Source organism: Megalops cyprinoides, chromosome 20, assembly GCF_013368585.1.
Source record: "Megalops cyprinoides isolate fMegCyp1 chromosome 20, fMegCyp1.pri, whole genome shotgun sequence".
Taxonomy (NCBI): Eukaryota; Metazoa; Chordata; class Actinopteri; order Elopiformes; family Megalopidae; genus Megalops; species Megalops cyprinoides.
In genome coordinates, this window is record NC_050602.1 from 8,884,092 (window position 1) to 8,910,532 (window position 26,441).

A 26,441-nucleotide genomic window follows, 5' to 3' on the forward strand; every position below is an offset into this window, starting at 1 on the left:
ATGTTACAGCATATTTGTGATTCAACCACTGATATTTAAACGATACGAAACAGATGGTTAAGTGCATTCATATAGCTGAAACAACACACTGAATTCGAACAGGGACGGTCACAATTATGCTTGGCTGAGGAGTCTGCCTTTTTTCTCAGCAAACGCAATGAATGCAATGACAGAGCACTGCAAAGGCTTAGCAGGCCGCATGGCTCTGCCAGCAGTTAGCGATGCCAGCTTGATAACAAACAAAACAAGGAGCCAAAAATTGTTAGTGTGCTGTAACAAAGCTGACTGACAAAGAGCCCGACTATTTGGGATGGCCACGCTCTAAATAGCAGATATGCCCCTGTCCGCCTCTTTGTTTTTTCCATCCAGTCAAATCATAGCGGCAGTAAAACCACTGTCTGACTCAAAATAGTGTTTTCAGGTGCAACTCAGGTGTCTGAAGAGGGAAGTGCTGCATAACAACCATCGACCTCTGAGAGCTTTCAACCTTGAAAACATGTTATTTTCAAGTTTTCAAATCCCCTCTCTGTTTCATAGTACATAGTGGATCTTACTTTGGGAAACCAAATTTGAGTGCAAAGTCATTGAATAGCTTTTGTGCAACTGTCTTGGCTGGTGTCTTTTTGGTGGCATGTGCTTATGCACACCTCATATAACAAACCATTTGTGAGGGTGGTTTTAACAGACGATCAATGGGTTGATTCAGGATTTTTTGATCGTTACTGGTCTGGCTGATGGGAGTGCAGGCTGGCAGATGCTGTCTTGTTGTTTGGCTCCATGTTTTTTCCTCCCTAACATAGGTCCTTCCTTTGTGCTGGTTTTGGGTCAATGAAATTCCGGTTTGATGGAGTAGGAGACAGCAGCTTACACAAGGATTTAGCATTTCTGGAGAGGTTTGGGCTGTGTGCTTGATAATATGAAACAGAAGTATTCATCCTTCTGAAATGACTTCGCTTTCCTTGCTTTAATTTCTGCCCTGCCTCTGCTAGAGGGAGGGAGGAGGGATCTATGTGTGCCCCTCTTCTGAAACCATGTGTACAAGAGAGACCACCTTCCTTTGGAATAGCTCACCTCTTCCGAGAGCAAGATCAACACCATGGTATACTTGCAGCACAGACATGGTCCGAGTGGTCATTGGGATTGACGCCTTGGACAGGATTGTCATCCAAATTGGACTGACGGCAGACGTCGCTGAAATGAAAGAGGGAGTTGTCCACAGCCCTCTGGAATTCAGCAGGGGCAGAGCTAAGGACTAATGAGAACCGAAGCCACTGGTTAGAGTCCCCAGGGAGTAATGGAAGCTGTTAATGGTTGGCTCTCGGTGTCAACGGAACCCCCTGGTGAAACGGCATACCCTGGGCGAGGACTGAGAGGCACGAGCTGTCGCTTAGGGAGGCTAACGTATCCTGTGTCCTGTGTCCTGGGAACTGGGTGGCGACCAGGCACTGCCTTACTGCTCAGCCCACTGTTATCACAGCACAGCCTCAGACCCTTGTCTTCTTTCCTTAAACAAACCACTGGGGAGGAGCAGGGTGACCCTGGTTATGTCGTCCACACTCAGTTCAAGACTCCCGTACGCGCTCTTTTCCTTCCAGGTGGAGTGGCTTTGGAACCGACTTGCAGCTCTTCTGAACATCTGTGGTGTCCTTCTGTGCAAAGTGCAAATGAAGGCTTTTCTTTCTGTGTGGCTGCACCCTGCATGATCGTCACGTTGTTGTCACTCAACATCTGCCTTACCTCTAGCCGTTCAGCCTCATCGGCTGTATTTTTGTGTTGCACTTATGTATTTAATGAAGAATGTATGTTATCAGTCCTTCTGCTTATTACTGATGGTTTTCACAGCACAGGGGTAAGTGGCTCTGCATGTTCAGAATGTGGTCCTGTAAATACCTGGTATGCTGTAGTTTCACTCTCAGGTATGTTGCATTGTACATAGTATGGAAGCATGTACACATTAGTTATCACAGCAGTGTGCAAGGGGTTGATACATGTTTGCATCAGGTCAGTTGTATCCTGCTCGTACCGTATTTCATGCAACTTTATTAAGTGCATTTTGCATTGTTTCTTTGCAAGTCTATCTGGATAAGAGCATCTGCTAAATGACAAAATGAAAAATATATATGTAAAATGAAATGAAATGTTCAGTGTTTAAAATAAGGTCTCACTTTTGCAATTTTTCTTTTTTTCCCACTCTTTCTTCTCTCTTAGGTTTGTGTCATGCACACACACTCATCTAGTAGTTGCCATTTTGTTCTCCTAGTTGCTGCTAATTGTTGGCAGAACATGTTTCTGCTGGATACACTGCTTTTACCGTTGCTGGCCGTGATGTCATGCTTGATGGTATTTGCAATGGGGACAGGAACCTGAACTTGATTCCCTTCTCAAATGGTCACTAGTACTTCACTAACGACAAAGTCCCCTGGAAGTAAACACAGTTCAGCAAAGACTCAAAGCATTTCTTTATGAATGCATGTAGCTGAATTATGAATACAGCATGGATAGTGGTCACCTGATCTTTCACCCCATACTCACGATGCCTTCATTGTGTCCTTAGCCTGAGGCCTATATGGGTTTTAACATGCACTTGGCTGACCTCCCTGTTACATAAACTACTGGTGAATTTTATACTTCATTGCACTTTTATTTGTGCCTGTTCACCTACATTTATCCTGTCTTATCTATGTGTTGTGACTGTATCTTTTTCGTATATTCCATTTTGTGAGTGTTTTTAAAGACCTTGTTGTGGAAGAAGTATTCAGCTGGGTTCATCACAAGGTGACACTGTTTTCCCCCGTTTTCTCTCAGGACCTGTTTGCTGTGCTGGAGACGAAAGCAGAGATGGCCTCTTAGAGCTCTGGCTTGGGTTTGACCTTTGTGGTTACACACTGTGGCATGGGGCTCATTTACTTACAGAAATTTCCAGAAACCGGTTTCTTCCATTTCCGTTGCCCCTCTGTTTCTAGGATTGGAGCCTCATTTACCTTTTTCTGTCATCTGTAATGGTGATGTCACTGATATAAGGCTTCACCTGGAATTCAATAACACCACACAGGAGTTCAGTTTCATCGCAGTGGAGAAACTTCCGTTGAATGAGATATGGGTTGTATTGATTTTTTGTTTCTTTTTCAGTTGACTTACACTGAGGCTTCACCTTTAACTCAATTGCCCTGGTCCTGGGCTGACTTTTGGGAGACATTCAACAACCCGTAATGTAAGTCAGCTAAGTTATTTTCCCTGTAGTGCCCTTTGAGAATTCTTTTCAGGTCGGGGAGAATAAATCCACTTTTGCTCTATGCCATATCTCAGAGATGAAGTCCAGGGCTGACCACTCTAAACACAGCCTAAATGTGAATTTCGAATGCTAAATGTTCTTTTTTGAAGCATTGATTCAACCTAGTGCGTAAGCTTGTGTACTTATGTAAGGTTAGTATTTGTGTATGCTTGTCCTTCTTCCCAAATCTGACCAGAGCATTGGCCCTCTCTTTGGAGGTCACTTCTGGCACAGAAATGGTGGAAGCAATGGCAATTCCTTCACATTTCCCACAGAAATACATTTGCCTGAATCTTACACTTGCCTGTATCTCGTGTTCTAGAACTTAATGGTCATCCTCTAAAGTATTTCTTTTGCGGTTCCTTCATATGAGTGATGTTGCCCATGAAGTGATCCTACAACTATGCCACTCCTTACAGTGAAGGACATGAGGTCTTGAAGGTGGTGGGAAAACACTTCCTACTCCTGAATGTCCTTCAGCACTTTCTCCACTTTCCCTTTAGTTTATACTATGACTGCACATTTGGGATACTGTTAATTGGTAAAGTATATCCCTCAAGGATATGATTTTTTTTCCATATATTTAAATGATAATATCACTGTTATTTACAGTTATCTCCCTCTTATAGTCCCTAAGAGGACCAATCAGTGAGATCTTTGATAGAGTTTTAGTGTAAGATTTTGCATTTTTCTGATAATGTATGTATGAAAAACCCATCAGTAGCCACCTGAAACACTGAGGTCACCGGCTACCACTGTGCTTTGCTCAAAATGTCAGTGGTAATGCAAGGTTTATGTAGTATGAAGTTCCTGTGTACTGAGGTATACGTGTGCAGGCATAATAAGAGAAAAAAGTCCAATATCACAAAAGAGGAAATTAAGTCAATGTAATGCAAAGAACACTTGCTTGTTCATATCATTGCTTGTTAAGAGGAAGCTTCATAGAGGAAGCTACTGTAGGCAGCAGAGCCAAAGCCTCAGTTTATTTTGGCTGCCCTACTACTTTTGACACTGAATTGACTCCTTTTACGTCCCTAATACCCTTCAAGCTTAGCTGTCCTTTTCCCAAGCTAATCAGGCTTATCGGTCTCCTGGATGCTTTCTCTGCGGGTCTGTTTCTTTGTTTTTTCTGCCACACCTGCTTTCTGTGTCCTGTCTCTGCCTCCGATGGCTTCTCATTTTACCCTCGTGTGGATGATGCCTGGTCATCACTTTTCCCCTCTGACTCTCAGGTTTCCTCTCAGATTTCAGCGTGCCAATCAGACAGGTCCTCATAGATGTTTCTCAGCCCTGTTAATTATAGCGATTCAATATCATCTTCCTCTTTTGACCCCTCTGTTTCTCTAGAGACTATCTCTACATCTCCTTCACCTGACAACCTGATCCTCACATTAAACCTCTGTTATTCTCTCTACACATATTTTCATGGCTCTTTCTTTCTCATTTTTTCATACTTACATATTTTACCCCTTTATAAAATTGCGTCTCTAGGCTCTCCAGGCTCAAGTCTCTCTTTTATGGCTTTTCTTCCTTTCTCTTTCTTATGCAAGCTAACTAATGCAACAAAGCTGTTGCGAGATAATTAGCTGTTTGTCTTAACAACTGTTATTAAACAGGTAGTTGGCATGCTGCTTTGTCATCTTCTCAAACCAATGGCTAAATGTAAGTCTGTGTTCACTATCTACCCAGTGTGGTGAAAGCATGCGGGAGATCCTCATATGCCAGCATTAACTGATCTCTGCTATGCTGTAGACATCTCTTCAGCTCAGCAGCCCAGGAAAAAGATCTAGATCGTTACCTCCATTAGTGTTAGTTAGGTAGTTAAATGACACTACAGTCAGGATGTCATACATGTTCTATAGACTCATTCCTTGAAGTACATTTCTTGAATTTTCTGGTAACGCAGGTACCTACGATCAAATGTCAACTAAAAGCATCTGTGCAATGCAGAACTACTGAACTGAAATACTGAGTGTTGAAATAGGACACAATGGTTTCCCTACAGTACAGTTTTCCTCACTTTATTTAATGATCACTGGATCTGTATTAGGTAGAGTCAGATGCATGTCCACCGCAGCAATGTTGATAGCCCATTATGTACACTTTCAACCCATGATTAGTAAGTACTCTGGTACAATGACTTATTCTCATATGAATAACTGTAATGTTGCCTGGATAATGATATACAGGATTGTTGTTAGAATAGAATTGTTACAGTAGAATTACAACCAAACAAATATACCTTACCTTTACTGCTACAGTGCCATATGGAATACTCTCATGCAGATTAATTTTTTCATCAAATTTCTAGTTATCTTTCATTCATAATTCCTCAATGCATAAATCTTGTATTCCCCAAAATTTCTGTCTTTCACTTCTTCAGCATTGCATAATGGGTTGACACATGTGCAGGTGTGGTTTGTGGTTTTCTGTGTGAACTGTTTCTCTTGTGGTGTCATTAAATGTACTTTTGTACCCTTGCTTTGTGTAATATCTCTACTAGTTACCTTGTATCTCTACTAGCTAGCATGTACCTTGCCTGGCCAACTACTTTGAAACTTGGTCATGCAGTGCTTCTAATATTGTTATCTCCTCATATTTGCTTGTGTTTGTACTCTGCCTCATTTGTGAGTTGCTTTGGATAAATGTCTGCCAAATGAAAAAAATGTAAAGTCCTGTAAATGTAAATTACTCTGGTTAAGAGCATCTGTGCAGTGACAAAATTATAATATAATGGGGTCCTCACCTTCAGGGATACTTGCTTTAGGTTTCCAACATGTAAGACATTGGAACCATTCCAGAGAATTAGGCACACCTACAAGCGGCACCATGTTAGCCCTATCAGACACGTTTCATGGATTACGGTATATTTATACAGATTAACCTTCAGAGATTACACTCAGTTGTCAGAGGCGGGACAGACATGGTGGTTCTTACTGCTACACAGCTGTCCCAGGTCTGTGTCTCAGTCCTGAACAGGAACAACATCTCACTGAATTATGCTGAATACTGTAGTGGTGCATGGATTCCCATCATATTGACGCTTCATTCATAAAAGGGCATCATTTTCAGAGTTGGGCAGGGTGCAAAAATGAGGGGCATGTCTTTTGTTTATTCTTTATAATTCCTTTTTAGTTTGGATAGATTTGCAGAGGGTCATTTCATCCCTGCACCGCGTTATAAACTGAGCACTTAGTTAAATTTAGTGATGTTTCAGGTCCCCTCAGCACCTGTTTTCTCTGGAAAACAGGAAACAATTGAAAAGCTTTTTGAATTCAATTTGTGAACTCATTAAATTAATTAAAAGGGAATGAATATTTTCTGTCTGTGCCGCATCTGTGCAATCCATTGTGGTTTGTGTTGCTATATGCAGCCCTGTACTTTACAGATCCAGGCCCCACCACCATTCTAACTACATTACATAGAAGATTGACAGCTGTACAGATGAATCATGGTGCAAATGTAACTATGTCACAATGTTTAACATTGTGATGTATATCTCACAATGTAGATGTCCTGACACGATCTGCTACTTTCTATCACTAAATCAAGGCCCCTCTAATGAGGTCTGGTTAAAAAGAAGTTGGCAGTTGTGCTCTGGAAATGGAATGTGTTTTTGGCCTTTTGAAGTCATGCAATGATAAGAATCTCAAAAGTTCAATTATATGTCTCAACTTAGACACACAAGATATGAGGTGATTTAACATGTTGAATGTCAAGCCTGGTAAAAAAAAAAAAACAAAAATGGAAAGGAACTGCCTTGCTTATTGAGGCAGCAATGCCTTTGTGCCATAGGTATGCTGGAGGGAGGATTAGGTCAACAAACTGTCACTCGCTGTCTGGCATGCACTTGAGAATACTTTAAGAACTACAATGTAAAATTTAATTCTGAGTGGTTTCTACTTTTCCAGTATTATAGTTGAAAAAGGAACGTTAGCTAGGAGGTCAAGTGTTTTTTTCTATATAACAATAAAGATATTGCAGGTATACTTAACACTCACTTCGATGAATGCTCCACCAGGGACGAGGCTACATGTCCATCTAGACTAAAAAAAAAGTAAAGACACCTAAGTAAAGCCATGGGCCCAAATGGGCTGAATGGTGGGTTCTCTACATTAAACATTCATATGGTCTTATGTTCAAACCAGCAGAATTTAACTTGACAAGATGTTACAGCCAAACACAGGCTGATCAATGATAGACCCCAATTCACAATACTACACCCAGACTGAGTTATGATCGTAATTTATCTTCATAACCTTTTTTTGTCAATTCCATTGCATTAAAAACACCAGGTCACACATAAACCACACATCAACAGTTCCAACTGTGAGGAGTCATCTCCACAATGATTACTTGTGGGCTAAGTTATCACACAAGGATCCAGTACTCGTTAGGCACATTATCAACCTATTGTTCAGACGTGTACATGATAACAGACCAGAAAACATTTTAAAAATCTTAAAATAACTGAAATGTGTGTGCTAAAATATATTTCTTATCTGTTATTTTTATTTAGCTGTAAGGTATGATTCTAGAACACATGAACTATTCCTCAGTTTCTGTGCATGATTGTGTGACCTGTATGTGTATCATATGTCTATTTGGGTAAGGGACTTTTGGATACAACATTCTATTTTTGTTTTGCAGTTACCTCACTGCCTAAAGCCAGACAGCCTGTAGTCATATACCCCATGTAGTATCCATATTTATATTACATTTTTACATTGCTAATTAATTTCTGTCTGTTTTAGCAGATTCTCATTGCTGTTTAGATTAGCTGCAGTAATTTAGTCTTGGAAAAAGATATTTGGCTGCACATAGACAGGGAACAGGGTTTCTTGATTTTTTAAAAAATCTGGATATAAGCATTTTGTCACCTCAATATGATCTGACTATTTTGTTGGGATATATTGGTATCAATAAGATTTTATTTAGCTTACTGAACTATATTAACCTGAACAATTTCATTTCATGTATCAAATTCTACATTTTATCTCATGTCTCTAGTGCTCACCAGCTTGTCAGTGATGCAACAGAATGAGATGGTGTCAGGAACACTTCAGAGAAAAACCTCATAGAAGTTCTCCTTAGTGATGATGAATGAAGGTTGTCATCATGCCATTCTAATGGATGTTAGCAAGTGTTTTTCACACATACAGAACAATATGCCAATTATCGTGTACAACAGACCAGCTGATTCATTCCTGCTTTTTCATTTTCACTCACATAACTCATGGTGACATTATCTGATCTACATGAAACATGGCAAGATTGTGGGGCATACAATGTAGTTGCACTTAAAATAGAATTGTCTCCATCTCAATCTCCATTGTCACACAAAATATGGATAACGAAAGGAAGAAGAGAGGACACACTGGGTATTGTTCTTTTGAAATGGTGCCTCTTTAGTGTACATGAGGTAGTCTAAAAAAATAATAATAGTAGAGCATTTTTTTCTAATGTTTCTGTACAGACATATGGAAAATATTTTGAATGCTGCAAGTCTTCGTGTTATAGATTGTTATAACCCACGTGAATGGCACAAATCAACTGTACTGACAATGTGAAATAAATTATTACAAAGTGGAAATTCACATTGATGCGGTAAATACAATGAAATTATTTGTGAACAATGTGACTTTGCTCTGTGCAATACCATTCCTTTTAATTGCATGTTTAAATGTATTAAGCAAAAAAATCATTACAAACATGTTTGTAGAAAAAGGTTTAGCAGTCATTTCAGTAATGAATAATTACAAGGTTTTAAAAAATCAGTTAATACTAACACCAACGGCGTACTCTAAAATTACGGGCAACGTAAAATTGCCAGTTGAGTTTGCAGGAGACCAGATCTCCTCGAGTTTGACTGTTCTGCCTGCAAAGACCGGACTTTTCCGTTTGTTATCGAACTACTCTGCTATCAACAGCTCTTGCCTGATTCCCGGGGATCCTGGTGAGGGAGACGTGATTGAAGTGGAAAGCTGCTCTAGATTTTCAAACGTGAACAGGGGGTTTTGTCTCCTGTTTGGAACAGACGGAGAAGAGGGTACGCACTTTTGGGATAAAGTGGCGAGACAATTAAATGGACAACCCTGAAACTAGTCCTGGGTTTGGTGTGATCTGAAGGCACATCACTGGGAACATTAATATTTAAACTTCTTTCGTTGACTTGGAGTAACGGAGGACCGCGAATCCATACACCACAGCCCATTGTGTGTGTGTGCTGCTACCCGATTGCTGGCTATCATCTAGCTATCTATATTCACTTTGGAGTGGACTTGGGAACTGCAGACGGCTAACATAGCTGGCGCAACTAGTGAGAAACAGTCGGAAATACGCCGGTTAACAGGCAGTTATAGCTCAATCAACTAGTTACAGTTTTTTTTCTGTTAGAACAATTATGGGAAGTGGCTTGACTTAGTTCGTGCTTGCTAATCAGGTACCTAACAGTCTTAATGATGTTTAAGAAAAAACTTAATTTACAGGTAATTAGCTAGCTAGCTAGCTGGGTGGCTGTAACATTAATAGTTACCTAAGTAACGCAGCCTGCAAGAAGAAGGAAGCGGGTGACTGTATAAAGACATACTTTAACTGAACGTTTATTTGATCTGTAAGTGGCTGACTGATGTTGATGCCATTTCTCTATGGGATACCCGAGGCTAGCCACTAGTCGTCTGTGGTCACCTTGCATTAGTTAGGTATCTATCTAAGGACAGTAGATAGTTACTTTTCCCACACTGACACCGCGTAAAACGTTAATCCAGTAAACTCGTGTAAGCCGGCTAGGATGAGCATGCATCTAGAGAGCGTGGGACATCATAGCTAGCGATGTACAAATAAAACTATCACTGTAACTAGCTCGGGACATCAGCTACCAGTACCAATAGCTAGTTAACTAACTACCTTGCAGAATTTCGCTAACGTAGCTAGTTAGCTAGCTAGCTAGGACATTGACAGAAAAAAGATAGGTCAGTCAATTAACGTTAGTTAGCTAGCTAGGTAGCTATCTGAGCAGGTAACTTGGCTCTAACGTCAGCCGATGTGTGCTGCTAGCTAAGGTAACTTAGCTACCCATCTCCAATACAATCTTCGCGTTTTCCTTTACAACAACGAAATCATGGACTTGTCGGTGATGGATTCACTACCAGTACATGGGATGTATCCCGGAGGTGTGTCCGGCGTGGAACAGGACTCTACAGCCGATGACACGGACTCTTTCCACGGGGGACTGATGTCCTTGGACCCTCTGGTGGATCGGATCCTCCTGGACTCTGTATGTCAGCAGCAAGGATGGGTTCGGGTATATGGTAAGAGACATTGGTGTTCTCCTTGGCTGTTTTAAATGAGTAATTATTAGCCGGGTAATCCAGATCCCCGAAGCACAGAGGATCAGAAGACACACGGTGCAAATCACACAATAATATGTTATTAGAAAAAAAAAAAAACAACAACAGTTGAGTGCTGTTATGGCAGGGAGGCAGAGCCCTTCATATTTAGCTAGTTAGCCAACATCGACGGCTAAATTAGCTAGCCTGCTGATGACATGTGAATACGTGCGTTGTGCGTTTTTAAATAGGTGGATGTCATATCTAGCGTTGCATATCTATCAAGTCATTTCAAACGAAGACATTCAATATATTGTCATCGAAAATTAAGTTATTTTGGAGGCAAATATGAATGAATGACGACAACCGTTCGATTTGATTGTCCTGTTGAAAGTGACTAAACGCAAACTGGTTTTTACAGTCAGCATTAAGCAGGTTTGCTAGTTTCACTGTTGCAGAAGCGGCTATCTTGCTAGTCTTGGTTTTCCACAGCCACAGGGATGGGGAGAGCAACGGAAAAGCTGCTGAGGATTGACTGCATTTGCCTGCTGTTTAGCCTGCTAGCCACTATAAGGCAGCGGTGCTAGCTCATGGATGAGTTGGCTAGCGAATTCAGGAAATTCATCTTGATCGAGGATCTCAGCTTGCTAGCATGCCTTTATTAAAATCAAGTAATCTAGCGGTAGTGTTTTCAAGTGTACTCCTCAAGTCCCACGTCATTTTTGACACCGTATGCTGTTGCAGCAAACATTATGAGTTGACTTGACCGACAACTGAAACTCAGTGCTCGGCTGTACGGAGCGATGAACTCCCGTTCACAGTTTCTTTGTCAGCGCATGAGTCACTCATTCGGTTCGAATCGTGCGGTATCACGTGGGTTTTAAATGGCTAGCTGGTTATGTACTTGGCTAATGTTACATGTGTTCATTACATGTTTTTTTCATATTTTTTTCCAGTAGTAAAATATAGGCATCGTAACTCTTTTCAAAGCTATGTGAAGCCACACTAAGTGACTGTTTTAAAATATGTACGTTTATTTGTGTCACTGTTTTCAGAGGCTCAATTGAGATGGATGTGCTCAGCTTTTGGGACGAAAGACATCCATTTCAAGTTCAGCTTACTACGTGAAGTTATGAACCATATGGTCTGTATTTAAATCTTAAGTAAACCGAAACATTGCGCTTAAACCGAGACTTTCAGCTGGTCTAACAGGCTGTATTTCTAGATTATTCTTAATAAGTGTAACCTAAGTGTGGTAACAGAAAATTCACAATCGAATTTACCCGCTCTATGGTGTGAAAACGGTAAAATATGATAAACAGAATAATAATAATAAAAACACAACGGCCCCTTTCCTGTAAGTGGCTGCTTCATGATTGATGGGCTTGAGGAGTCGCAGCTGTTGAAAACGCCCATGTTCTCACCTGTTCTGCAGCAGTAGGTAGCTGGCTAGTTATATTGGAATGGCAGCTATGTCAGCATTCGCCATAATAACCAAAATGACCCTGGTTTTACAGACACTATTTCTCTACAATCTGTCATTTAAACACACAGAATTTGGATGTGAAACAAATGCCATACAGTAAATACAACTTTGGCTGTGTTCCTCTTAGTTCCCTATCTGCGTTTCCATCTTAATTTTCCTACTCATTACATCATCACAAATCCCCTGGCAACCTAACACTACTTCTCACCATTGCTCTGTCTTGTCTAGACAGACTAAACTTTCATACTCATCCAATAACTTCACTGTAGCCAGTCGCCAGAAAAGAGAACATATACTTCTATCTATGACAAGAGCTAAGTTTAAGACAAACAGGCAGGGCCGTTTTCCTATTTTGAAAGCCACCTTCTCACATTGTAAGGTTTTATTTAGATTCTTTTTAACTCAGTTCTTTTAGAAGTTGACAGTCTCTCTCTCGTTAACCAACCAAAAAAGATTAGTTAACATTTGAAATGGGTTAAGTGAATACTTGGGCTAACTGCAGTTTGCATCACATTGTTATGCCAGTACTTAGCTAACCTCTATTTGCATCAGTGTTATGCGACTTAGATTCAGCAGCCTTGCTTTAACAAAAGTGCCACTGCTGTTCATGGGTGCTGTCTTTGCCATAGGCATCTCCTCTTCACTTTTGTCCTTTGCTGTGTGTCAGTCTTGAAAGTGTAAATGACCCTTCTCCCAGGTTTTAATTGTCTTATTGGCCTTGCTTTCTATCCTATTGTCATTTAGATGGAGGTGGTGGGGAGGGGGGGGGGGTCATCACTGTGCATGCGCTTCCGATTCCCTTTTTCCTCCTCCAGGTTAGGTTATTTTATCACAAGGTAAACAGCGGAGGGGGGAAAGGAAAGCAGGAACTGGAGAGATAAAATTGGGTATTACAGGAAGCCCAGCGTGTCTGCACTCAGTTCCAAAAGAGCACTTTGTTCTGGAAATGGGACAGGAAGTCAGATAGTGGCAGTTTGAGAGTATTAAGGTCTGGTGTCAGGCGCAGCTCCTCTTCGTGTCCTGTTTTAACATCTTATGTACTAACAGATTGTTCGTTTTTCTGCCTTGAGCTGTAGGGTGATAGAGTACCTGCTAACTGGAACACCAGCAAAATGTTTTCCTAATGTTACATTCCAGCATTCCAAGCCTAGGCTGTTTGGGCTCCAGAAGTTTTATTAGCAAAAAGGGAAATAAGAGAAGCCTTGTTGTGAGGTGTGAAATGCTGGTCTCAGCCTGGTGACGCTCGTACGCTACATTTACTTTTTATTTGTTTGGCTCCCCGTCATGCAAGCTCAGGGCGAAGAGGGTGACGGGGTCCTCTTTGAAGCCCTCTTTTGAAATCCTCACGAAATGTTCCAGGAACTGTCACGGTCCTGTTCTATCCTACCGCGAATGCTTTTAGAGGATGTTTCAGTGTGCTGCATTCCGGCAGTTTTTTTGTCTGTCACAACTTAAAAAAAAAAAAGTCAGGTGTGGGGTGAGCGCGGTGTTGTTGCTTCACCGAGACGGACGATGTCAAATGTGCGTTTCGGTCTCCCTCCTTCTCCCACTTCCACCCGCCTGACCGTTGCCAGCTAATTTTAAAACGATGCGTCCACAGAGTGAATGGAACACAGTCCCTGGTGGGTGGGGGGTGCAGTCGGGGGGAAGCTGGAGTGAGAGTCAGCCCTCTCTTGTCGAACGTGGGAAAATGGGAAAATCAGAGTCACAGTGCTGCTGTCCTTCCGGGCGGTTGCAGGGCCCAGCGTAACTGGGATCACCTGATCACACGCGGACAGGGTGCCGCTGATGAGACGAGTGCTGTTATGAAGGCTGCAATCAAGTGATTGGGTTGTCAAGGTTACACATCCTTGTTTCCTCTCAAACAAAGTTGATACGCTAAACGCCCATTATGCTCTGAACACTGGACCAACAGCTGCAGGGCTGCAGCATTGAACATTTCATGTGATCTGTTCAGAGCAAACATGAACTAACTGGATTTTATTGTTTGTTTGCAGTAGGGTTGTCCTCCCTTACTGATCAGTTTCATTCTCTGGCACCAGTGCATGGAATTACAAATTTTTGACAACTAATTCATTGTTGACTTAGTAGTTATGTCATAACTCTAAAATTAAGAGTTTAGTGTTATCTTTCAACTGGATACTGCTAAAAATTCAGTAGCCTTGGATTTGAACAGCTAAACATAAATACAAAAATGTTTGATAGTGAAAGTAGACAGTAGTGTCTGCGAAAGGAATGGTCATGCTCCGATGAGAGTTTTTAAGGGGAAAAGTACAGGTCGGGAGAAGGGGGGTATAGGGGCTGTTGGGTAGCTGCTGTGAATGGTAGGATTGTGCCTCAGACAGCAATGGTCCTGTCTCTCTCACTCACTGACTCAGTGGAGCTGTCTCTCTCTCTCTCTCTCTCTCTCTCTCTCTCTCTCTCTTTCACACTCTGAGTCAGTAGCGTTGTCTGCCTCTTTCTCTGTAACGCACTGAGTCAGTGCTGTTGTGTCTGCCTCCCTGTCTCTGTGTCTCTTTGACTCAGTGTCTGCCTCTCTGTATCTGTCTCTCTCTAATACATTGAGTCATGACTGTTGTGTCTTGCTCCCTTTATATTAGACACACTGACTCTGTCTGTCCGTCCATCTGTCTTTCATACACTCTCGCACTCTCTCTCTCATACACATACACACACACACACACACACACACACTGACTCACTGCTGTTGTCTGTATGTCTGTCCATCTCTGTCATGCAGTCTCTCTCCCTCTCTCTCTCTCTCTCTCTCTCTCTCTCTCTCTCTCTCTCTCTGTCTCTCACACACACACACACACACACACACACACACTGACTCTGTGTTGTTGATCCTGTCTCTCTCTCACTCTCGGCGGGAGCTGTGATGTAAGTGGACTTAATTTTGCCGATGACCTCAGGAGTGAGGATTCCGGAGCGTTAGGCACTAGTGTTCGTCACTGCATTCCAGCGCTGAAATTCCTCAATAAGGACGCCCAGCGATCCCGCGTGGCTTTCAGCCTTGTGCCTCTCTTGCTCAGCCCACCGGCCTCACCCACCCTGCGCACACATTTGATGGAAAGAAATAACCTCAGTCTTTAAAAAGCCTGTTGATCTAATCTCACAGAGCACTTTATTACAGTTGGGTACAGAGTTTAGAGACTGGAGTGGCTAGTTTTGATGAACCTATGAAATGCTGTAACAAGGGTAGAGATAGCCTAGTTTGTCATTTTTAAGAGAGCTTAAAATATGCCCTTCTGAATGGATTATGTGGCTGTTTATTGTAGGATCTCAAAGGTAGCATATTGTTTGTTTTAAAGATTTGTTGGAGCAGGATATAAAGTCAGGCTGACAGCTTTCTTATTTTCTAATGAAATGTTGGTGCATGGAAAGACACCTGTTTTTTGCCTGTGTAAAGTCAGTGTTTAATTTGCTGACCCATTTCATTGGCATATTTTGAGCTGTTGAGCAGTGTTTTTATTGCTCAGGCACCTGTTCTGTTTCATGTACACGTATCGGAGCACCAGACTCGCCCGTCACACTTCAAGTGCAGCCTTGTAAAGAATGAATGTTTCATTGGATCTCCACTGTTCAATTGGCCTTTCAAGAGCATTCAGAAAGAGTCTGAAGCTCCCAGGCAGATGTAGGCTGCGTTTGGCAAATATGGCGGTGAGGTGTTTAGAGGCTTAACAGTGCCTTAAGTTTTGTGTCATTTTTTCCATGTAGTTGAACTGGAGCTTGGTGCTCATAAGGCGGTCTTTATTGCCGGAATTAGCGGAGGAGTGGTGTTTGTGGTCCGTCATTTGCAGAGTCAAATCGCTCACAACCCCGGGACTCTGCAGAAACGGGGTTACTGATGTAACGTAGGAGCTGCACAAGGACGAACAGCATTGCGACATTACATTTTTAGGGACTCGGCTACCCTGCAGGGCGCTGTGTCCGGTTTAATTCCACCGCACTCGCTGTGTGTGTTCGGAAGCCATTGTGAGGCTGTGGACCGTGAAAGACAGGGGCACTTACATTACAGTATCTGGGTTACAGATTTGGGGCTAGATTAAACAAAACGGCAGATAAAATTACCTAAATCGATTGCAAATTGAAGTTCCTTTTGTATGTTTCCGTTTGCGTTTTTTGGCTCAAGTGTACCATGTTTATGTTGGTGGTTAACAGGTAAGGTAAGCTTTCCACACGAGTCCAGTCTTGGTCAGGTAAGAGCTGTGTATCTTCAAGAGAGTGCAGTCCTGTTCCAGAGTACTGTACTTCCCACAGAAATAGAGCCAAGGTTAAATCTACTCAATGACCTACCCGCTCAAACATGCAAACTGCTTCAAAAAACACCAGCTGCAGAAGCGAAAGCAAGTAGCAGCTAATAGCACTTAAGGAAGCGCATTGCAATTAATTTCACATTGTACGCTCGTTGGCCTCCAAGACTGAATATTAAAATAATCACACCTGGCTCTTTACCAAAGCACTGTACGGGCCTATTACTGCAGCCCTGTGTAAATAGTGATTCACTGTGAAGAGATCTGCATTCACTCATGCCTTCAGGGGGAAACATTAATAATAGCTGTGAATTACCTGTCACTGTATGGCATTGTAGGCTTTCCCTCATGAATTTTGATGAGCAAGGATAAAACAGTTTTTCTGTCTTTCCTTTTTGGTTGATTAACCAGCCTTTTAACACTGATCCGAGTTGTCGATTAATGACTTCAGGGCAGAATATTTGAATAAGTGAATATTTTATATGATACGTATATGGGACCATTTTTAGGATTGCGGATCAGCAATGCTCACCTTGGCTAGCGAGTGTGTTGAAATGGCGGTTAGCATTTGCAGAAAATGGCCAGTGAGTATTCTCACAGTGGAAGAGCCGGGGAGCGATGTGGGAGGCCAGCGGAGTCTGCTGGGTTCATTTGAGCTGCTAATTAAATTTTCATTCAGATTCGGTGCAGTTGTCATGGCCACTTCCCCGAGCTCACGCGTGGTCAGGCCACCGGAGTGGCAGTGTTTCCCCTGGGATTTTCAATAGGCATGGCAAATAAATACATCAGAAGATGACAGACATGCATTCAACATAGTTGCAGTAATATGAGGAATAACACTGTAACTCCCCTTTACTGACCGTTTCATGTACAACAGTAGACCAGAAATGTAAATAACTGAACAAAACCTACATCAAATGTAATTAGTATGTTTTATAAACTAACTAGCTAGCTAAAAATGACTAAGGAAGTTTTAGGCGTACCGTATTAAATTTACTAATGGGCTGTGTTTTCTTTTGGAATGATGGTGTCTCACGTTATGATGAAAAAAAAAATACTTTTAAAAAAAGTTACAGTTAAAGTTAATAATTACACAGGAGCTATTTCCACCTGTGGACAATTACAAAATAGATTTTTCTTTTTTACGCCCAGCTAATCGTGTTTCAGAATGTCGAAACATGACCTACAGTGAAAATGTCCCAGCTAACCATAGGACGCTCATTAGAATATCAATTGTGGTGGCACAATTGATCTCACGGGGGTGTGGAAATTAGTTTCTTTGCGTGTGCTGCACATCCATGAATAGCGTGAAAAAGATGAGTCCGAATTCTGAATGCCACTAATTATCCAAGTTTAATAAGCGTGGTGCTGAGTGATTCTCTTTCCTTAAATCCCAGACCTTGCTGTAGTTTTACAATATGGATCATCTCGTATAGCTCTGATGTGGTATTGTAGTCCCACAGTGATTCCCAGTGTTTCATCAAGTTATTGTGGCATGTATCACATGGACCGGTTTTGATTTGAACAGCAGCTTGGTAAATCTAAATGTTAGCCTTCATACCATGGTGTTAGAATCTGAAGACTGCTGCAGATTTTTACGTGAGCGTACAGCCCAAGTCGTATCACCAAATGTAATCATCTCACATTTTCTTTAATGACGTGAATTAGTAGATGAATAAAACTTTATCTTTACTGACGTGTAAAGATAGAGACACAGTAAAGTAAATGTGGTTTTATGAGCTGAGATATACGTACCACATGACAGATAAAATTAAGGAACATTAGCAAAACGGCAGACGCTCCAGCAATGCCTGTGAGAAATTCAGTGCTTGCATAGGGAAATGGGAAGTGTTATTAAGCCATTATCCATTAGCCAGCAGCTTCTTATAATGAGAGAAATGCTGAATATCGGCCAATGAAATTGACAGACAAAATGGAAGAACCCACCAATGAAACAAGCTCCTGAGCTCTACCCCTAAATGTTTTTTTTTTTATGATTTATCCCACTTTTCCCTCTTTCATCTCTTGCCGATGTTGAAGCTATGGAAAAATGGCTAACAGCAACCAGCCCAGCCGCCACTGGCTGGTTTAAAATCACTAGTGCTAGAAGGATTAGGATTAGCCGTCTTAAAATTTCGGCTTTTGGCGTCCTCTTTGCTTTCTTTAAAACTGTGACATTGTATGTCAGTCAAGCTTAATATCCCTTAATATCCTAATGCCGTTTCAGTCCGAGAGACTTATGAGGTGGGGTTGTCAGTGTCGCTGGAAGTGATTTCACTTCTGACGTTTATTGCTGTGGTTCAGAGCACCCAGTCACCCCCCACCGGTTACAAGAGGTGCTGTTGAGGGGCTGAAGCCGATCTCTCTGTGGGGGAACGTGGACGTATGGCACCCAGAGAAAGGGGATTGGGGCTAAGCTTATTAAGAGATGACTGAGAAGAGAGAGACAGGAAATGTTTAAGTGGTTTATCTGGGTGTGCTGCCCCCCCATGCCCCCCCCCCCCCCCCCAAACTGTGAGCAAGAAAGTGAGTGCAAGAGAGACCCACTGAACCGGCTCATGGGTTCTAGCACCCAGACCAAACACTCCCCCCCCCACCCTCCATATATCTCCCTCTGGGTTCTGTGAGACTTCAGTGCTATTTAAGGAAACGGTCAGAACGCCTTGTTCTGTGATATTTGCTTTTGTCCCAAGATCCTCAGCTAATTGGTCTTAGGAACATCACTTTGTGTCGAGGTCAGACCTCTGTAGGAGTCACTGCTGAAGTCCTGCTCTCTATAACTGATTAAGAGTTAAGTACGTTGAAGAAGTAGGTTGTAAACATGCTGCAATGTTAAGCAATCCACAGCTCGTACTCATGCAAAAGACAGTCTGCTTTTTTGCTATATTGAGGAATTAATAGATGTATATCTGGTAGTTTCACTGTAGGGTATGTTGTATTGCACTTATGTGTGGAAGCATGTACACATTAGTTATCACTGCAGTGTGAAAGGGGCTGACATGTTTGAGTGTGCTGAGCTGTACCCTGACTGCACTGTCTTTCATGTGACTTTATTAGATGTGCTTCATTCTCTTTCTCAGAACAACTCTTTGAAGTTGTTCTGGATAAGAGCATCTGCTAAATGACTAAATACAAATGCATAGCCCACTACTGTCAGGCCCCTTGACTCATGCTGTATCACAGAACACTTAAAGCAGCTCTTGCTAGGCTCCATCTCACTATTGTGGAGAGTGAGCTTACGCCAGGCATTTTTTACCCAACCTCTACAGTGGGTTCCTGCTCAGTCTCCAAAAAGTGGTGCCGACAGCCGCATAGCAGCTGGGCACAGGCACACTGAAGCCCTTCTGACAGTTCGAAATGTTCAGCCAATTATTTTCTTGAACGTCATACACTCATGGATTTATTGTGTCTTTCTCCAGCCAGCATGCAGAGCTAGGATTTGGTGCGTTTCATTGGCTGGATTACGGCCAGGTCTCCAAGGGTTTCCAGGCACACTTTCAGGTCAAAAGGGCATCAGGGTATTTGGGGTGCTGCAATTTGTGGCCTGTTGTACCTTTGGCAAGGCATAACCTGGTACTGGAATTATAAATTGGTAATACTTAGTGACCAAATATGTGGAAAAAAGGTAGCTATATAAGTTACATCATAACTGTGTGTGAAAGTAAAAAGTATGTGAATGTGATTAAAATGTGAATTTGCTGAATTTGCTGTGATTAAAATGCTGCGATAAAACAGGACACTTCTGTGTGAAATAAAAAATGTCATCCATTCTTGCGATATAGTCTATTCCAAATAGCTAATTAATCATACTTTTAGTGAACACAGTTATCCAGAGAGTCCTCCTGTACAACTGTTCTGCTGTTGCTTATGCGGTAAATGGAGGAATATAATTAACGTTTCTGTCTCAAGGGTTTGGGGACAAGATTTCGAGCTTCATTCCTCATAAGCACCAGCAAAATTATAATCATTTTACACCACTGCCCAGAAATTTTTCCTAAACACCCATCTGATATTTAGCATTATATGCCGCGCTTTGTCAGCCACCATTTTAACAATCTGCATTAAAGTGTGTTGACTGTTTCTTCCTCACAGGATTGGGGAGGTACAACCGTATAAAATGTAAAGCCACAAAAATGATGAAATTCCATGCATGCCAAAATGCCAGGCATTCACAGACTCATTGCCATATTAGTTTAGTAATGCGTAAATTATGCTTGAAGGGTTGGATTAGGACACGATTTATGAGGATGTTTTATGTTATAAGCCAAAAATCTTATTTTTGTGGATTTATATTCAATGTGAAATTATACTGGCAGATGCACACATTACCTAAATGCTAAATGGACATTGCTGGTTTCATGCAAGGTTTTATGTAAGAAGAACACTTTATCATTACTCATGCCAGACTTGCGTTACTGAAACAGATGGTGATTATAACATTGCACCTGCTTCTTTCAGATACATCCTTTCGAAAGGTATTCATAGAGTACATGCAAAGAGCAGCGGATTTGATTTTTTTTACGGCAAATTTTATTCAGATATTTTACGTACTTTTTACTGAAGTTATTTGTTTCACTAAATGAATGGAGCCAATTTGAGACTGTGGTGCATTACCATAACCATTATGTGCTTCTGCTTCTGCATTAGATTGTCACTTAACTGTCAGGCTAAGAAACAGGAGATGGTAATCTGAGGTTTTGGCATTGTAGAGAGGGTATTAGGGTCAGGACAATGACTGGTAGAGCAGACAAGCTCTGGCAGCTTCTGTTAAACAGTAGTGATGTTTGGGGTTCTTCGAAGGTTCAGGTTAGCAGGGGTACAAACAATGGGTAGGCTAAGGCGCTGAATGAACCTCAGACTAGGGACTATGCATGGATGGCGTCGTAGGAGCCAGTGGTTACAGCAAGTCTTAGCCTGCAGGCCAGATGCCTGGTAGCTCACGCTTTGCTGATAAACTAACAATACATTGTGAAGTGCGGAGAACATCTTGTCATGTTATTCACTTATGTTTCATAACCTATTGTTGCTCTGGAAACCATTAAAAGTGTTTTATATTCTGTTCACCATGGGCATGGAGTTGGTCCTACACAGAGAAATGCGGGTAGTTAACTTGTATGTTGAATTTTTTCATCACTAGTTTTTATACTTCAGGTTGCATAAAAAGGGTATTTTAATAGAACACAGTCAACTCAGGCTATGTTATAGGCACAGGTGTTCTCTCTAATAAAGTTTGAAACCTTTTATGTAGTTTTGCCAAGGGAAAAGGTTACATGGTTTACTATCCAGCAAGCACAGTCCAGGAACGACAGAGCCAGTTATCCACTGTAGGTTTGTCTCCCTACACATGTTGCCCCTAATTTCCTTCTGTAGAATTGCTGGGGTTGGGTTCGGTTTGGAGATAAGAGAGGCATAGTGTCATGACACCTTAGGGTGCTGTTAAAGTTACGGAGCCGTACGGCGCCACCAAGATAAGCAGATCAAATTCATGTTCTTGCTGCCTCTCAATAAGCTCCTTATCCTCTGTCTCATGCACATTTTTACCTTTGGTGCTCTCACATCTTATTGCTGCCTTCTACAAATGTCTCCTTGTGTCTTGGTTGTAGTGGTTCTAGAGGTAGTATCTGGTGGGAAATGGACCTGGAACATTATTGTTGAATGGTTATTTTTAGGCAGTTGGCAGTACTTCTTGTAAGGTATGATTGATGGGCAACATTTTCTGACTGCAGTTTTTGAAATTTTGAATTGCATCCTCTAGGTATTTACAAGGACAAGTAATTATTGCTCGTAAGCATCTGGCACACTACAGAATATGCCCATCAACAGTAATTGTTGCAAACTCATAATTGTTGTCATTAGGGTAAAATTGGTATTGCGTGTTTGAGCTTGGTTGTGCTGTCTGTGTGGATCAGTTCTGGATCCTGTCCAGTGGCCGGCGGTCTATTACATTTGCTTAGCGGCCCTTATTTAGAGCCGCTTACATAGTTTTGAATTTTTACATGTAATCCATTTATACAGCCGCAGGGTCTCAAATGAAGTTTTTGGTCCACCGGCCAGGAAGACTGGTAGATGAAAAAAATACACCAATTGGTTTTTTCATCAGGCAAGATAATTTATTGCAAATCAAGTTCTGTTTTAACTGAATCTTGTGAGGCTCACATCTGTATGCTAACAAAAGTGTGGTTTATTAGATAAAACATCTAGCCAGTGAGATGATGTTGCAGCTAAAGCTGAACCACAATAATGTTTGCTACCACCACTGTCTGATTAGTTAGTTAGTTAGCCGAATCTTCTTGTGATAGAAGAATTTGTATTGCATTTCTATACGTAGCTTGTGATCGACAACCAGAGGCTGTACAGAGCAACGTGAGATTTCTCAACTGGAAAAAGACAGAGGGGTCCTGCCCTTGACGCACTGTAAGGAAAAAAAAATGGAAACTGGACAGAAGTGTATTTGGGCATTGTGTATTTTAGAAGGGTTCTTTAACTAGTATGTCATGATAATTTTGCCTTTTCATGCAAAAAGAACCCATTGACCCTGCAGCTTTCACCTACCTCTGAAAATTGACCTGCGTTTACAGGCTGGCAGGTGATTTTGGACAGATATTTTACTGAGGCAGCCTAAGTACGTTGCCTAAGTGTACAACACTTGGGTTACAGGCCTGGCTCTTTACCAGTACGACACTCATGCCATCAGATGGCATCAGACATGCAGCAGTGGCCTCACTCCGTGTATTTGTGTGTGGTTCTTGTCGACAGATTTCCACAGTCAGCACCCTCTGAGAAGTTTGTTTGAAAGGCCCTCATTTCTGGCGTCCAAGATCACGCCTGCGTCGACTTGTTCAGATGGAAACCGGAGCCCCAGAAAGGGCAATTTGGTTGGTTTTGCAGTACACGGAGCTCTTAGAGATCCGGTAGTTCCATGATGTTATCCCAGGCCTCCAAGCCCCATTGTGACAGAGGCACGGGCTGTTTGTCTAAACCTTCTCTGCCTGCTGGATTAATGAGCGTTTATACCTTTTTGACATTTAGCCCTCTAGGTTTCTGTTGTTTGGTGATTTCGAGAGCTGGCGTCATGTACAATCTGAATAAACGTCTGCATGTCAAACAACAACTACTAGTTGTCAGCTGCAGTTGAAAAATGTTGACAGTTGTTTGTCTTTTGTTGTTATCTGTGACAGGATGATATATGCTTAAGAGTATTCGGTGCAATATTCTGCAAAGGGCTGATTGTTTGTCTTATGGAAAATTGGCATGTTACTTTTGTATCTTTGTTGGAAATGGCCGTGAAGGTTATATATTTTAGAGGTTAATTTTTTCTTAAAATAAAAAATAGCTGGTTCTGCTTCTTTTATTCATAGCTGGTTACATCAGACTTGCTGGGTCTCTTATGTGTTGTTACTCATGCTGTTTGCTGGTAGCTTGCCTACAAAGGCAGGTGTGGATTGATACCTGGCTAGCGTCTGTGCTAATAATGTGACGTGATTGATGGGCAGCAATGCAAGAAAGCCAGCTGTTTAATAATGATTTATCACTCATCCTACTAGCTCACATGCCACAACTTTGCTGTGCAGTAGCATTAGCCACATATCTAACTGGCAGAAACATAAAGCAAAGTGTAGCTAAGTAGCTAGCTTGCTGTTGATGTCAAGAGAATATGTCTATCGTATTTTCCAGCCTGTGTTTTTAATTTTAACGAAAATGTTCGTGCTTGAAGCCCTCGGGACCTATTGAACTGTTGCGAATATTAGATGCCACCATAGTACATCAGATGCAGGATTAGCTGAGGGTGGCTGCAGATGCCTCTGCTTAGCCACAGTCTGATTGGTTAGGGGGTCATCTAGCAACAGTGGACGTGCTGGGGTCACTGATGTTTGGGGCCACTGATGTTATCACATTGGGACAAAACTGGAAAAGGAGGAATGAAAGTGTACGGATGTGTTTATCCACAATCCCAGACCAGTCAATGCAAGTTGGATGTGTAGAGGCTGTAGGCTAGCTGATCTGTGGTTGCAAAGCCTTGTGCCCCTCCCATGCTGGCGCTTCTCTCTGTCGCCCCTGTGTCCTGCTGCCTCCGCCCCTCCCTCGCTCCGCGCTCCGCCTCGCGTGACCCCTGCCCGAGATGGCGGAGGAGGGCGGGGGCCCGGGGCCGGCAGCAGGGAGCCAGGGCTGCGGCCTCCATGCCAGGCCCGGCGCTGTGCTCCGTCTGCGCCCGCTCAATTAACCCGCCAGAGGCAGTGAGTGGAAAAACGCAGGGCTCCTTCTGCCACGCTCCGTCCAGGGCACCACGTCACGTGACCCCCCCCCCCCCCCCCATCCCTGCCCCGCTCCCGCCAGGCCCGCCGGCCATGCCAAACGCCAAACAGCCTGCCCATTCCATCCCACAGTATGAACTCGCTTTGAGAGGGAACTTTTTCCCTGCGTAATGTACTATCTCCAGTGTTTTTTTGCAGGAAATAACTTCACATTTTTGGGGGAGCGGGGGCGGTGGGGGGGACATGGCACCAACTTCAGCTTTCCTAACTCGAACAACAAAAAAAAAACGTTATGCAATTGGTTATAAACTCAGGTACTTTGTATTCCAACCTTGCGAACAGTATAGGCGATGCTGCTTTCTGTTTTCCGTGGGAGCAGCCACGACGCTGTGTTCCTCCTCCTGTCAGCTGTTTCCCTGACCTTATTCCCTGTAACTTATCTGCCTCGCCGAGCTATTTATAAATGTCGTAATTAGCGTCACCTGGAGTGTTTACAGAGGGTTTGTTGAACGTCGAGGGGCTGCCGGAGCTATAGCTGAATAAAGGCGCTCTGTTTCGCGTTCTGCTGGCCTCCTCTCTCTCGCTCCCTCCATTCGGCACCGCCCACACTTAGACTCACCGTTGCGTTTTCTTCTATAAAGTTTTTTTTTTTTTTTCCTTGGCTCCCAGAGTTGAAGTTTGCTCATGCAAATTTGTTTAACTGTAGCGCATCTCCCGTTAAGGCGCCGGGTGTTCTTGTGAAGGCGCGTCGCCCCGAACAATAACACCCCGAAGGAAATGCCACTTTCGGATGTGAGACACAAACACGCACATTCCGACGTAAGGCCATCTGCAGAGTCAGTTTGAGGACTCTCAGGGGCCATGCAGCAGGGTAACCAGAGTTAGGGAGAATAAATGAACACTGGCCATTATGCAACATAATGTGCATAATTGTGTTATTATTAAATTTTGCTTGGCAGATGCTCTCATCCAGAGCAACTTACATAGTTTACGATTTCTCTGGTAGCCATGTGCACAGCTGGGTATGTATTGAGGCAGTTTGGGTTAAGTATCTTGCCTAAGGGTAAAACAGGTAGTGTCCCACCTGGAAAGCGTACTAGCCCTGCTCCTCTCCACTGTGCCACACATCTGGTCCAGATAGTTTTGTCCTTGAGTGCTCATTATGTGACCTCTCAAATGACGTTATGGATAGAGCTTGTAAATAGGCTAAGTGAAGTAAAATGCATTCCCTGAAACTCACTTCTATCTGGACATTTTCTTTCCGAATGCATGTGGTTGGAAGTTGTAAGCAGCGTTTGTTAAGTTGGTATCTATCAGGAGGTGTTTGCAGTTGGCAGCAGTGAATTACATGGTGCCTTCTTGCGCCCATATGGAATGCTGCTTGTTAGAGAGTTGACTCCATCTGAAATGGTCATTGAACGGCTGGTTTCTTCCATCAGATAAGGGCAGGTAGCAGCAATAACCCCCCCCTATCCAGTGAACCACCCTTTCCTCCAGCACACCAGCTAATTTGCTGAAAGACAACAAGCCAGGATTCCAGGCGTTACCTGAAAAACACAGGAAGTCCCCTTCCTGTTTTGGATCCAATCCCCGATCTTTGCTAGAATAAATATTTTTTTCCTTGTCTTCAAGTCATATGACAACTGCAGACTCCAGGAATGAGGCAGGCAGCATCCTGGAGAAAAACTGTGCGATTGTGTTTGCGCTTGTGCGAGCGTGTGCCTGTGTGTGTGCTTGCGCTTGTACTCACATTTTGTGCATTTCCGTGCGTTTGCGCTGTGTGCTTGCTTACGTGCACGGACGCTTACCTTTGTGTGGTTGTGTGCTCTCGCTAATGTGTGCTTGTTT

The 26,441-nt window shown here is 42.5% G+C and overlaps 1 protein-coding gene across 2 annotated transcripts in view; it reads left to right on the top strand.

Annotated features, from left to right (window-relative positions):
• The first annotated feature begins 9,266 nt into the window (after positions 1 to 9,266).
• Positions 9,267 to 26,441, top strand: part of rasal2 (RAS protein activator like 2) — a 116,790-nt gene continuing 99,615 nt past the window's right edge. For both annotated transcript variants that reach the window (XM_036553798.1, XM_036553799.1), the window contains exon 1: positions 9,267 to 10,581. In XM_036553798.1, the coding sequence (XP_036409691.1) occupies positions 10,392 to 10,581 (190 nt within the window). In that variant the 5' untranslated portion in view covers positions 9,267 to 10,391. The remainder of the gene's footprint in view (positions 10,582 to 26,441) is intronic.